General features: G+C 40.7%; 1 protein-coding gene across 5 annotated transcripts in view; it reads left to right on the top strand.

Moving 5' to 3' along the window:
• ZMYND8 (zinc finger MYND-type containing 8) overlaps positions 1-13,116 on the top strand; it is a 106,077-nt gene that overhangs the window by 38,543 nt on the left and 54,418 nt on the right. For all 5 annotated transcript variants that reach the window (XM_075276760.1, XM_075276764.1, XM_075276762.1 and 2 more), the window contains exons 5-9: positions 267-485; positions 866-979; positions 7,201-7,293; positions 8,327-8,414; positions 11,687-11,742. In XM_075276760.1, the coding sequence (XP_075132861.1) occupies positions 267-485; positions 866-979; positions 7,201-7,293; positions 8,327-8,414; positions 11,687-11,742 (570 nt within the window). The remainder of the gene's footprint in view (positions 1-266; positions 486-865; positions 980-7,200; positions 7,294-8,326; positions 8,415-11,686; positions 11,743-13,116) is intronic.

The raw sequence follows: 13,116 nt of genomic DNA on the forward strand, positions 1-13,116 counted from the left end.
TGAAACATCATCACCTTACACCTCGGTATTGTTAGTATATATCATGAAGAGTGTATGTTCAGTGGGATCTTTCAGTGCATGCAGATGGTAATATGTGTATTGTATGATTGCCCCGCTTTCTGCTCATTCAGGCAGTGTACATTGTACTTGTGTTCATTTTTGTTTTACTTTTGCTTTGCTTATTGCACATTAAGCTTTTTGTTGAAGTCTTTTGTCCATGTTCACGTGGTTTGAACCCAATCCTGTCTCTCTTGCCTACATTTCAGTCAGAGCTAAGACATGGTCCGTTTTACTATATGAAGCAGCCACTCACCACAGACCCTGTTGATGTTGTACCGCAGGACGGCCGCAATGACTTCTACTGCTGGGTTTGTCACCGGGAAGGTCAAGTCCTATGCTGTGAGCTCTGCCCCAGAGTTTATCATGCTAAGTGTCTGAAACTGACTGCTGAGCCTGAGGGTGACTGGTTTTGTCCTGAGTGTGAGGTGAGGCTCCACGTGTTACCGGCTCAGTGGACCTCACTTAGCCACATGTCACTTTACATATTATATTCTCCTATCTCTAGAATATTGTAGGGGGTGCAGGTGGTGTCACTGGAATGTTGGATTGATGTCGCTTGTGAACATAGCTTCTTATTGGGTGACTGCATGTATAATAGTAGAATATCACGTGTGGCAACAGTTATGTCAAAAGAGATTCTCATGTCACATCGAGATTTCAGATATTTGGTAGTGGTGTAGTGACTAGAATGTAGAGGGTATCTAGTGAAGTTCCAGTTGCACATTTTTGGGATACTCCTTGCTGCATTTTCTATGGAAGTGTTGTGGTCTTTATTCTGTACTAGCGGTGTTTCTTCTCTCTCCAGAAAATCACAGTTGCAGAATGCATAGAGACACAGAGTAAAGCAATGACTATGTTGACCATAGAGCAGCTCTCATATCTGCTGAAATTTGCACTACAGAAGATGAAGCAGCCAGGAGTAAGTATGCCTCCATTCGCCCTAACTTTATTGCAACAGCTTGTAAGTAACATTGCTTCTTCCCAGTGTGTGTCCTTGGATTATAAAGAGCATTTCATTGATCAGAAATTGTATTTGAGATTTCAGTTATGAAAAACCCCAACTATGACGGAAGGAATTAAAACCTTATGAAGAGCCGTAGCCTCTTCAGTGTATTGGAATTCACAATGGTGTAAACTGTATCTCTATGAAAAGCAAATTACTTCAAGCTGTGAAGCTTGCATGTTTTTCCACATTTTCTATTTTTCATACCAAAACACTTCAATCAAAACTTGCCAGTACTGTCACAGAAAAATAAAACAAAAAAACTGTCTCAGCAAATCTAGCAAATCCTATCCCCGCTGTTAAGCAGGTATCCTGGGCACAACAGCGTTTGGAGTGTTCATCTCTGATAGAAGTCAGACACAACATATTGTGCACTGAAATAATGTATGCCTGGAAAAACTGTCATTTTCTTGGTGGGTGGTGGTGGTGGTGGTGGTGGGGGTAGCAGTGGCTAACATGGCGGAACCCCTTGGATGCCCTGGTCATTTATGACCACTCCAACGTGGGTTAGGGAGCAGTAAACACCTGCTCCCAGTGTCACCCGCTCAGCTAGTGAGTGGGTGGCCATCACAGGGCATACTATTATGCCCACTTTTGCCTTTGTCGTAAAGGGGTTAAGGTCCCGGTATCTGCCATAATAGTATGGTGTATATCGGGAAGGGGATAACACAAAAACTGCCATAAAATCAAAAGTTGCCCGAAAAATCTAATTACATTTTAAGGTTTGGTTCACACTAATTTGACACAGAATTTGTAAGGCAGAAAGTTTTCCGTCAGGAATTTGGAACAGGTTTTGGAAACTAATTTTGATGTTGATCTGACAATTTGCTTTACAAAAAAAAAAAAAAAAAAAAAAAGTGTTTCACTTAGTGTTTGTTTCATCTTAAAAAAAGAAAAAAAAAATCAGGTAGCAGAGAGAAAAATCTTTAGAATGAATGAAAGGACTATTTTTGCGGCAATTTAGAGCTGATTTTGTGGCTGAATGTAAAAGTTAAAATGATCTTGCAAAGTGGAAATTACCTCAGACCTTAAGGGGAAACCTTTAGAGCAAGACCATATGCAGTAGAAGTAGGTATGCAGCTCTGCTGGATATCTGAAACAATTAGAGGAAGAGGCATCCATTCTATTTAACGAGACCGGAATATAATAAATACGATGAAGCAATTGGGAATGAATGAGGAAGTCGCATAGCACTCACGACCATCTCAAAAAAGCAAGAGTTTACATCCCTCCAATTTTCACCTGTCTGATCCGGTATATCACTCTGCAACCGCTTGATGACCCTATCAAAGGGACAAGGACCAACAGAGTGCAATACAGTACAAGACTAAGTAAGAGGCTTGGGGAGATCAGGGGTTCTAAGAAGATCAACCAAGTGAAACAAGGCATTTAGATTTCGTGACAAAAAACATATAGTAATTTAAAGTAGTGATGAAATAGGGCATGTCTCAGGACACCGTAATGCCTCACAAATTCAGAATAAGAAAGTTCAGAGCTGACCCAGAAACTTTATCCTTAAATAAGGGCCTTATTGGAGGGCAGGAAAACTGAGATCCCCCTATCAATGACATGAGATGTGTGCCAAGCTTCCCTATATTATTTACCGTATTTTTCGCCTATAAGACGCACTGGACTATAAGACGCACCTAGGTTTTAGAGGAGGAAAATAGGGGAAAAAAATTTTGAAGCAAAAAATGGTAAAATATTTAATATATGGGAGTTGTACCGTATTTTCCGGACTATAAGGCGCACATAAAAACCTACGATTTCCTCAGAAATCGTAAGTGTGCCTTATAGTCCGGTGCGCCTTATATATGAATGGAAGCGGCGGCAAAGTCTGCGTGCCGCTTCCATACATACATAAAAGGCACCGTAAGGGTGCATTCACACTATGGAACGCCGGCGTGTATCACAGCCGTACACGCCGGCGTGACATCAGGGCTGCCGGACACTTCCATTCATTTCTATGGGAGCCGGCATGCGAGCGCTCCCCATAGAAATGAATGGACTGCTTTTTTCCATTCATTTCTATGGGGAGCGCTCGCATGCCGGCTCCCATAGGAATGAATGGGAAGTGTCCGGCAGCCCTGCTGTCACGCCGGCGTGTACGGCTGTGATACACGCCGGCGTTCCGTAGTGTGAATGCACCCTTAAAAGTTATATTAAACTCATCCCCCCCCTTAAAATAAAACCCTGAAACAGAACGTGAAACTTACTGACCGGTGCAGGGTGTGCGGGCGGGCATTCAGGCCTCCTCTTCCTCCGATGTCCTGACCACTTCCTCAGGCGCTCGCTAACTGATAATGGCCTGGGCGCATGCGCAATATCATAATGCTTCTACTATGGCTACTGTGCATGCGCTCAGGCCATTATCAGTTCGCGAGCGCCGGAGGAGGAGGACGGAACATCAGAGGAAGAGGAGGACTGAATGCCCGCCCGCCCTGCACCGTTCGGTAAGTTTCACATTCTGTTTCAGGGTTTTATGTTAAAACGGGGGCTAGTTTAAGGTAACTTTTACGGTTGGGCTCTATCAGCATGATTTTGCTGATAGAGCCCCTTAACTCCTCGCCTGCCGAGCGCTTCCAATAGAAGCGGCTGGCACGCGGGGGGTTAAGCGGCCGCTGGCAAAGTCTGCGTGCCGCCGCTTTCAATAACATATAATGCGCACCGGACTGCGCCTTATAGTCCGGTGCGCCTTATATATGAACCGAGACAAACTATAAGGCGCTCATGGGCAATGCGCCTTATAGTCCGTAAAATACGGTAGTTTTGCAACAGCTGCAAGGCCACATTGACAGGTGACCCTGCAGCTGTACGGGGATGCATAGAGTGTTTTTTTTTTGCGGGGCCAGAAGTACTTTTTAGTTATACCATTTTGGGGAATATCTATTGCTTAGATCACCTTTTATTGAAAAAAAACCCGTGGTTTATGATATGATATATGATTTTCTACTTTTATATATATATTCTAGGGACAGGAGGTGATTTAGAACTTTTATTTATTTCATATTTTTATTATACATTTTTAAAGCTTTTTTTTTTTTTTTTTTTTTTTTTTTTTTTTTTTTTTTTTTTTTTTTTTTTTTACTATTTTATTCCCCCCGGGGGCTTGAACCTGCAGTCACTTGATTGCAACTCCCATAGACGGAAATACAACTGTATTGCCGTCTATGGGACATTCTGTCTATTAGTATTACGACTGGTCATAGACCCAGCCGCAATACTAATATAGCCGTGACAGGCCTGGAAGCCTCATTAGGCTCCCTGCTGTCACCCGAACAGGTCGGCTCCTGTGATATCGCCACGCAGGAGCCGACCTGCAACTTCACAGGTATGGGGCCGGTGGGGACCGGCCCCGGGGGAGAAGGGGCCACCGATACTGACCCGGCATCCGCTGTACTAGAGAGGCGGATGCCGGCGAGGGATAGACGTTGGCACAGGTGCTGGGGCCTGAGACATCGCTACACTCCTCTGCCCTGCATGAAGCCAGCGGCGGGGGGGACGGAGGAGCGGAATAGCAGGGCAGAGGAGCGCAGCGATGTCTCAGGCCCCAGCACCTGTGCCAACGTCTATCCCTCGCCGGCAGTGTATTCAAAAGGACTTAGACACACTGGAACAATGGGCTGAGGCGAACAATATGGTATTTAACAGGGACAAATGCAAAGTTCTACATCTGGGTAACAGAAATGTAAAAAACATATATAGTATGGGAGGAATAGAACTAAGTGATAGCATAGGGGAAAAGGACTTGGGCATAATAGTAGATCACAAATTCAACATGAGCCAACAGTGCGGTGCTGCTGCAAAAAAGGCTAATAAAATTCTGTGATGTATTAAGACAAGCATTGAATCTAGATCAAGAGAGGTCATTATTCCGCTGTACTCTTCCCTGGTCAGACCACACCTGGAATACTGTGTACAGTTCTGGGCGCCTCAATTCAAGAAAGACATCGATATATTGGAGCAAGTCCAGAGAAGAGCAACCAAAATGGTGGAAGGTCTGCAAACCATGTCCTATGAGGAGCGGCTAAAAGAACTGGGACTGTTTAGTTTGCAGAAGAGAAGGCTGAGGGGAGATTTAATAGCAGTCTACAAATATCTGAAAGGTAGTCACAGTGCAGAGGGATCTACCCTATTCTCATTAGCACAAGGAAGTACAAGAAGCAATGGGATGAAACTAAAGGGAAAGAGATACAGATTAGACATTAGGAAAAACTTTCTGACAGTGAGGGTAGTGAGAGAGTGGAATAGGCTGCCACGGGAGGTGGTGGGCGCTCCATCAATGGAAATCTTCAAGCGGAATCTGGATAAACATATAGCTGGAATGATTTAGGAAAACCTGCACTCGCAGGGGGTTGGACCCGATGGCCCTTGAGGTCCCTTCCAACTCTACCATAAGAATAAGAATGATAGAACCTTCTGCTGGGACAGAGAAAGGTGAACCTGGAGCAACACGGTGGCTCAGTGACTAGCACTGCAACCTTGCAACTCTGGAGTCCTGGCATCAGTTCCTACCAAAGACAACATCTGCAAGGAGTTTGTATGTTCTCCCTGTGTTTCCTCCCATACTCCAAAGATATACTGATAGGGAAAAAATGTAGATGGGGCTCACGATAGAATCTGGACTGGCTACAACATTTGGGACAGATCTTGATCACAATCTCTGAGTGCAGAAGACTGCACTCGATAAACTATGTGTGTGGGAGGAGGATGTAAGAGGCTATTCCCTATGTCATTTAGAAGTGCCCTTTGTGTGTCTGTTATCTATGGTGACATGGATTGTGTTCCCCGTATGTGACACAGTCTGTCCCATCTGTTTCCACATAGTTCATGTAATGGTTAAATCTTCAATTGTCAAGAGTGTAAAGCAAATTTTATTGTACAAACCTCTCAATGATAAAAAATCAAAATCCACTGTTCAGTTGACTATAGTTGGTTCTGCAATTTCGAAACAGAAAGTTATTTTCGGCAGTCTCTGCGACTGAGACTACAATGGAAACTCTGAAGCGATGTGATCCCAGCCTTATGAACAACTTCAAGGCTCTGGAGAATCCTATACTTTGAGATTTGTCGGATTCCAAGGCACCAGAAGCTTCAAATACCTGTTTGCTGCTTTAGAATTGTATTTTAGCAGCTGCTTTCTTAATCCAATGAATTTATCTGGCAGAAACCTTCCTCATTATGCATTTATCTGCACGAACCTGTCTGTGCTCTGAATTAGCCATAAATCTTTTGACAATATGATGTCACGTTTCAAACTTAGAGCATCATACATCCTCGAAACGCGTCAGTGAATAGTTCCTGATATGTTTTATACATGGATATGAACAGAAAGATATGATGATGTATGGTTTTAACCATTGAAAATAAAGGCTAAGTTTTAAGAAAACTCCACGTTGGTGCTGGATACCGTCTATATATTTTATTTTTTTTCCCCTACCTTTAGATGTCTTCTTCGCCCCGCCGTTCGGTTAAAATTCCGTTTTCCGTCGTTATGCAAATGAGTTATCTCGCAGCACTGGAGGTGTCCCCAATGCTGTGAGAGAACACAGTAAGTGGCCATTTTCTTGTGGCCTGTGGGCATGCGCAGTCGGCTCTGCCCAAGGCCTACAAGTTTCACCGCCTGCGCCGGAAGAAGACGCATGAAGAGGACGTCCCAAAAGAAGATGGAGACGGTGCTGGAGAGTTCTGTCGCAGCATTGGGGACACCCCCAGTGCTGTTTGAGCACTGGGGCCTGCCCCCAGTGCTGCAAGAGATCTCATTTGCATACCGACGCAAAATGGAATTTTAACCGAATGGCGGGGCGAAGAAAACATCTAAACGTAGGAGAAGAATAGCCTTTCTTAAGGCTATTCCGACTTGTCAACAACAAAAAAAAGTTTTTAATGGTAGAATCCCTTTAAGTTCTGCAGCTTTGATTTTTTTATTTTAGTTTTTGTGCTCTTTTTGTTGGTATTATTATTATGATTATTATTTTAGATGACCAGACAGAGACTTGCAAATCATCATCTGTTTTATACAGTATTTTTTATAGGTGTCTATTCTGTGGAGGTCACTCAGTCCAGGTCCTTTTGCTATAGATATATCATTTTATCTCTGTGTTTATGTAATAACATTGTGCCTTTTTGTTTTACAGACAGAACCCTTCCAGAAGCCAGTGTCATTGGAGCAACATCCAGATTATGCAGAATATATTTTTAATCCTATGGATCTCAGTACATTAGAAAAGGTCACTGTCTGGTTCCTTCATGTGTGCTGTTGTGTGGTCAGGTTATTTACCACTGTCAGTTGTGTTTATTATCTCCAGAAAAGGTGAACTCCCATCCTCCCTCCCTCCCATCCTCTTATAATCAGAGTTCAGGCTTCATTTACATCTACGTTGGAATCTTCATTGAGAGACTGTCTCAATGTGAGTCCAAAATCACCGGATGAAAAAGTCCTGCAAGTCTGTTCTTTAAAACTGAAACCGCTAGCTGAAAAAGTCAGACACCTGACAGAACCCATTTATAGCTAATGAGGTCTGTTGGGCTCTGTTTGTGTCTGCAGTTTCATAGATATAAACCCTTGCAGGCAGGGCGCTCAACCCCACTGTGTCAGTTGGTCACTGTTAGTATTGTATTTGTTTTGTATTTTTGTGTACTGTATGTAAACCCTCCAATGTACAGCATCATGGAATTAATGGTGCTCAATAAATAAATAATAACAATAGTTATAGTGGTCCACGTATTCGAATGTTCTGGACTTCCAACAGACCAGAACAATGGAAAGGTCAGTGCTAGTGTGAATTTAGTTTAATGTGCCTGCAACTCTGAGAATAGGGTGAGCTGCCCTGTGGACAAGTTATATGTGAGGCCCTGTAAACATGGCACATTTTCTACTTCTCTTTTCTATTAGGGAAGCAGAAAAACTAAAAAAAATAATGCCAATACAGTAATGAAAATGGAATGCAAGATCCATCATATAACAAACTGCAGAGACTCCTGCATTGAATGTCATATGAGACTGTCAGGATTCTGTCTTGACGGCTGTTAATTTTATGGGAAGATGCTGCGGTCTTTTATGATAGAATTTCAAACTGAGACCCCGAACAGAGCTTAAAAGGAGAATTTCAACAAAAACAGACTTCTCTTGGTGACTGGAAATTTTCATGCCTTATTATTTCATGTGTAGCTACTGATCAAAACAGCTTTCTCTTGTATTTGTGCTTTGTTTATTCCATTTGTAAATAGTTTATTCTCTGTATATTTTTTTTTTTTTTATAGAATGTAAAAAAGAAAACGTATGGCTGCACAGAAGCGTTCCTGGCAGATGCCAAATGGATATTGCATAACTGCATTATATACAATGGGGGTCAGTGTTGTTTATTGTTAAGCCTGTGGCAAGACACAAATATTTATCTATTGAAACAATGATGTTATGCCTTGAAGATATCTGCATTTCAGTAATGGTGACTTGGGGCGTTCATATGAGATATTTATTGAAGAGTCTTTCATATTTGAGAAGTTGGAACAGTACTCAAAAGTCTTCATTTAAAGGGAGTTTGTTAGTATCCAACATATCAACCCATCCTTGTAGATAGATGAGTTAGGGTCATCTGAATCAAACAGAAGATTTTGGAGCACAGGGAAGTTTTCTTCTATTACTGAGCACTGCTGCATCATCACTAAACACGCCCATTATTGCATTTAGCCCCCCCCCCCTCCCCGGGAAGTGTGTGGTTTTGAATAAACAATAATAGTGTTTTTTCTACTAATCCCTTGGGCTCTGAAACTTAAACACTTCAGTACCGAGCCAATTACTGGTCCTGGATCAGACACATTTTTTTTTTTTTTTTTTTTGTATGTGCGGTTTTGAGGGCTGTAACCTTTTTATAATGTGTTATTTAATTTCTGTGTCTTTTTTTCTGTGACACATAAGGCTTTATTTTCATGTTTGCTTTTATTTTTGCATGTTTTTTTTTTTAATTTTATATCCAAGAAAATATAAACAAAAGAATAGGGCAAATGTGTCTGTTTCTTAATTTTTTTTTTATTTTTTTTTTTAATTTTTTTTATTTAATAGCACAAAGTGCTACTAAAAACCTTTTATAAAATAGTTTTTCCTCTCCAGTGTTTTTTGTTTTGTATAGTGTAGTCTGGAGTGGGACTAGAACCTGTAATAAGGATGTTTTATTTGCGTATTATTTTTTTTTCTATTATTTTACTCTTATTTTAATTTTTAACTTTTTTTTTTTTCTTTATGTTTTTTTTTACATTGCATCCCCATAAGTTCATAATAGACTTTTGGGGACATCTAATCCCAGGTTTTTTTTTTTGTTTTTTTTTTTTGTTGTAACTAGGGCTGATACATACAGTCCTATGAAAAAGTTTGGGCACCCCTATTAATCTTAATCATTTTTAGTTCTAAATATTTTGGTGTTTGCAACAGCCATTTCAGTTTGATATATCTAATAACTGATGGACACAGTAATATTTCAGGATTGAAATGAGGTTTATTGTACTAACAGAAAATGCGCAATATGCATTAAACCAAAATTTGACCGGTGCAAAAATATGGGCACCTCAACAGAAAAGTGACATTAATATTTAGTACATCCTCTTTTTGCAAAGATAACAGCCTCTAGTCGCTTCCTGTAGCTTTTAATCAGTTCCTGGATCCTGGATGAAGGTATTTTGGACCATTTCTTTCTACAAAACAATTCAAGTTCAGTGAAGTTTGATGGTCGCCGAACATGCACAGCCCGCTCTCAAATGATCTGAAAACAAAGATTGTTCAACATAGTTGTTCAGGGGAAGGATACAAAACATTGTCTCAGAGATTTAACCTGTCAGTTTCCACTGTGAGGAACATAGTAAGGAAATGGAAGACCACAGGGACAGTTCTTGTTAAGCCCAGAAGTGGCAGGCCAAGAAAAATATCAGAAAGGCAGAGAAGAAGAATGGTGATAACAGTCAAGGACAATCCACAGACCACCTCCAAAGAGCTGCAGCATCATCTTGCTGCAGATGGTGTCACTGTGCATCGGTCAACTATACAGCGCACTTTGCACAAATAGAAGCTGTATGGGAGAGTGATGAGAAAGAAGCCGTTTCTGCACGTACGCCACAAATAGAGTTGCCTGAGGTATGAAAAAGCACATTTGGACAAGGCAGCTTCATTTTGGAAACAAAAATTGAGTTGTTTGGTTATAAAAAAAGGCGTTATGCATGGCGTCCAAAAAGAAACAGCATTCCAAGAAAAACACATGCTACCCACTGTAAAATTTGGTGGAGGTTCCATCATGCTTTGGGGCTGTGTGGCCAATGCCGGCACCGGGAATCTTGTTAAAGTTGAGGGTCGCATGGATTCCACTCAGTATCAGCAGATTCTTGAGAATAATGTTCAAGAATCAGTGACGAAGTTGAAGTTACGCCGGGGATGGATATTTCAGCAAGACAATGATCCAAAACACCGCTCCAAATCCTCAGGCATTCATGCAGAGGAACAATTACAATGTTCTGGAATGGCCATCCCAGTCCCCAGACCTGAATATCATTGAACATCTGTGGGATGATTTGAAGCGGGCTGTCCATGCTCGGCGACCATCTAACTTAACTGAACTTGAATTGTTTGTCCAAAATACCTTTATCCAGGATCCAGGAACTGATTAAAAGCTACAGGAAGCGACTAGAGGCTGTTATCTTTGCAAAAGGAGGATCTACTAAATATTAATGTCACTTTTCTGTTGAGGTGCCCATACTTTTGCACCGGTCAAATTTTGGTTTAATGCATATTGCACATTTTCTGTTAGTACAATAAACCTCATTTCAATCCTGAAATATTACTGTGTCCATCAGTTATTAGATATATCAAACTGAAATGGCTGTTGCAAATACCAAAATATTTAGAACTAAAAATGATTAAGATTAATAGGGGTGCCCAAACTTTTTCATAGGACTGTAAATTCCCAATTGCAGTAGGAATACAGACTCCTGCCTATGACTATCTTTGCTGATCTGGACCCAGCAGCGCTTACAGCTTCTGACCCCGACGAATCACTTGACATTCGGGTCAGAGTGGAGCCATATCATAGCGGTGCCCATAGCTGTGCATACAGTGCTGATTGAGCTCTATATGTACATAGCGATCCGGAAGGCACAGCCGGTAATAAACTGTCCCTGCCTTCTCTAGGGGAGCATTGACTGTAATTACAGCTGGCTCCCTGTTTCAGCAACTACGCGATTTCGTGCAGCAACTGAATGCTGCAAGAACATACTGCCCTTGCCGAACAAGAGAGGGTCTGCCCGGATGTATATAGTCTATGGGTGGTCCAGAAGAGGTAAAGAAAGATATAGCTTTTATTCTGCTAACAGCATCTACAGCACTATGGAAGTGGATTAAACTAGCTTGCAGCAATGATAGACTCCCTTTATTGATAACCTCTGTAAATGTATATGATCTATATATACTGTATTCATATGGATAATGAGCAGGAATAATAATAGGTTGGAAAGATGCTGCTGTTTTTGGGATGACAGTACAACTGTTATCATAGCAGAATGTGTTGGGCGTTGCTGTGTGTCAGGCTCAAGTGACCTTTTTTAAACTGATTATAAATGTGATGATTTTTTTCTTGTTCACAGGAAATCACAAATTAACGCAAACTGCAAAAGTTATAATCAAGATATGTGAACATGAGGTGAGAGCAGAAACTAAAGTAATGTGACTAACATGCATGTTGGGAGTTTATGATATTATTGGTCTTTTCAGTGGCTCTTTTCTTGTTGTAATTGTTCACTAGCCTCTCTCTGTAATGCCAAGCTCTATGGACCCAGATCTAGGTTTTGTATATAAGGCAAGGTGTAGCAGGACTGCTAGATCTTTCTCTACTCTTCTGAATCCAGGGATTACTTTTAGGGTATGTGCACATGTGGCAGGCTTTGTTTCAGTAATTTCTGCAGCTATACATCAGTTCCATTTATTGTAAGTGAGCTTGCCTAAATCGATGTGATGGCCTCTAAGACAGCCCTAGTTTAGATTAATTAATTGAAGAGATTATCCTTCTTTCCAGCCTACCAGTGCTATATTACTTCTTAGACCTGTTTGTGGGAGTCCTTAATATTGCACTTATGTTATAAACAACCTAATTTCTAGTTCTAGTCTCTTAGGGAACTAAACAAATTAACATTTAATTTTTTTTTTTGTTTTAAAAATAAATACATTAAAAAAAAAAACATTTTAAATTACATTTACCTAGATTGCATTTGAAAGTAAATAAACAAATTAGGTACTCACATCTGAAATGGCCGTAACCACTTTTTATTAAATCGGTTTTTTTTGCCTGCCAAAAAAGCAAAAGGAAAAAAAGGAAAACAATTTAATAAAAAGTGATTAAAACATCACAAACACCAAAATTGTACCAATAAAAACTACATCTTCTCTTGCAAAATAATACTGTGCACAGAACTATGAAAAAAAAAAAGCTACTGTTGTCACAATCTGACAATGCATCAAAATTTTAGAATTTTTCAATGTTTTAATTTGTTCAATTATTAAAATAAAACAAAATCAATATAAATTTGCCATTTCTGTGATGATGGTGACCGGCAGACTTGCTGAGGTAAGTCTTTAAAGAGACCTTGATGGCATTGAGGAATAAGCCATAAAACTGAGATCTCGGTACAGGGAGCGAGGATATCCCAAAGACGTTTTATCTATCATGAGTCTAAAAACAAGTCTAGAAAAAAAACATCCTGGTTCCTAAGGAACAGGAGGTAAGAAGATAAACAACAGTTAAGGATTATTGGAATTTATGATATGTGTTATCAACAGATAAGGAATATCCTTACAAAAAAACGGGAAATCCTAATGCTAGACAATAATCTGAACCCCCTCCGATAACCTTCTGGAAGGGACGGAACTTGAGGGACCATATAGTGCATAGTGACTTTTCAGAACTTTTAGATATGGCCATAGTTTGGCATGCACTGATGTTCAGGCGTCTGCAGGTACATTTTACTTTTGATGCGGCAGAAACTTTTAGCTCGGTGTGCCCTTTGACTTTGTTTGGCTG

The sequence above is a fragment of the Leptodactylus fuscus genome, chromosome 6 (assembly GCF_031893055.1).
Source record: "Leptodactylus fuscus isolate aLepFus1 chromosome 6, aLepFus1.hap2, whole genome shotgun sequence".
Lineage (NCBI taxonomy): Eukaryota > Metazoa > Chordata > Amphibia > Anura > Leptodactylidae > Leptodactylus > Leptodactylus fuscus.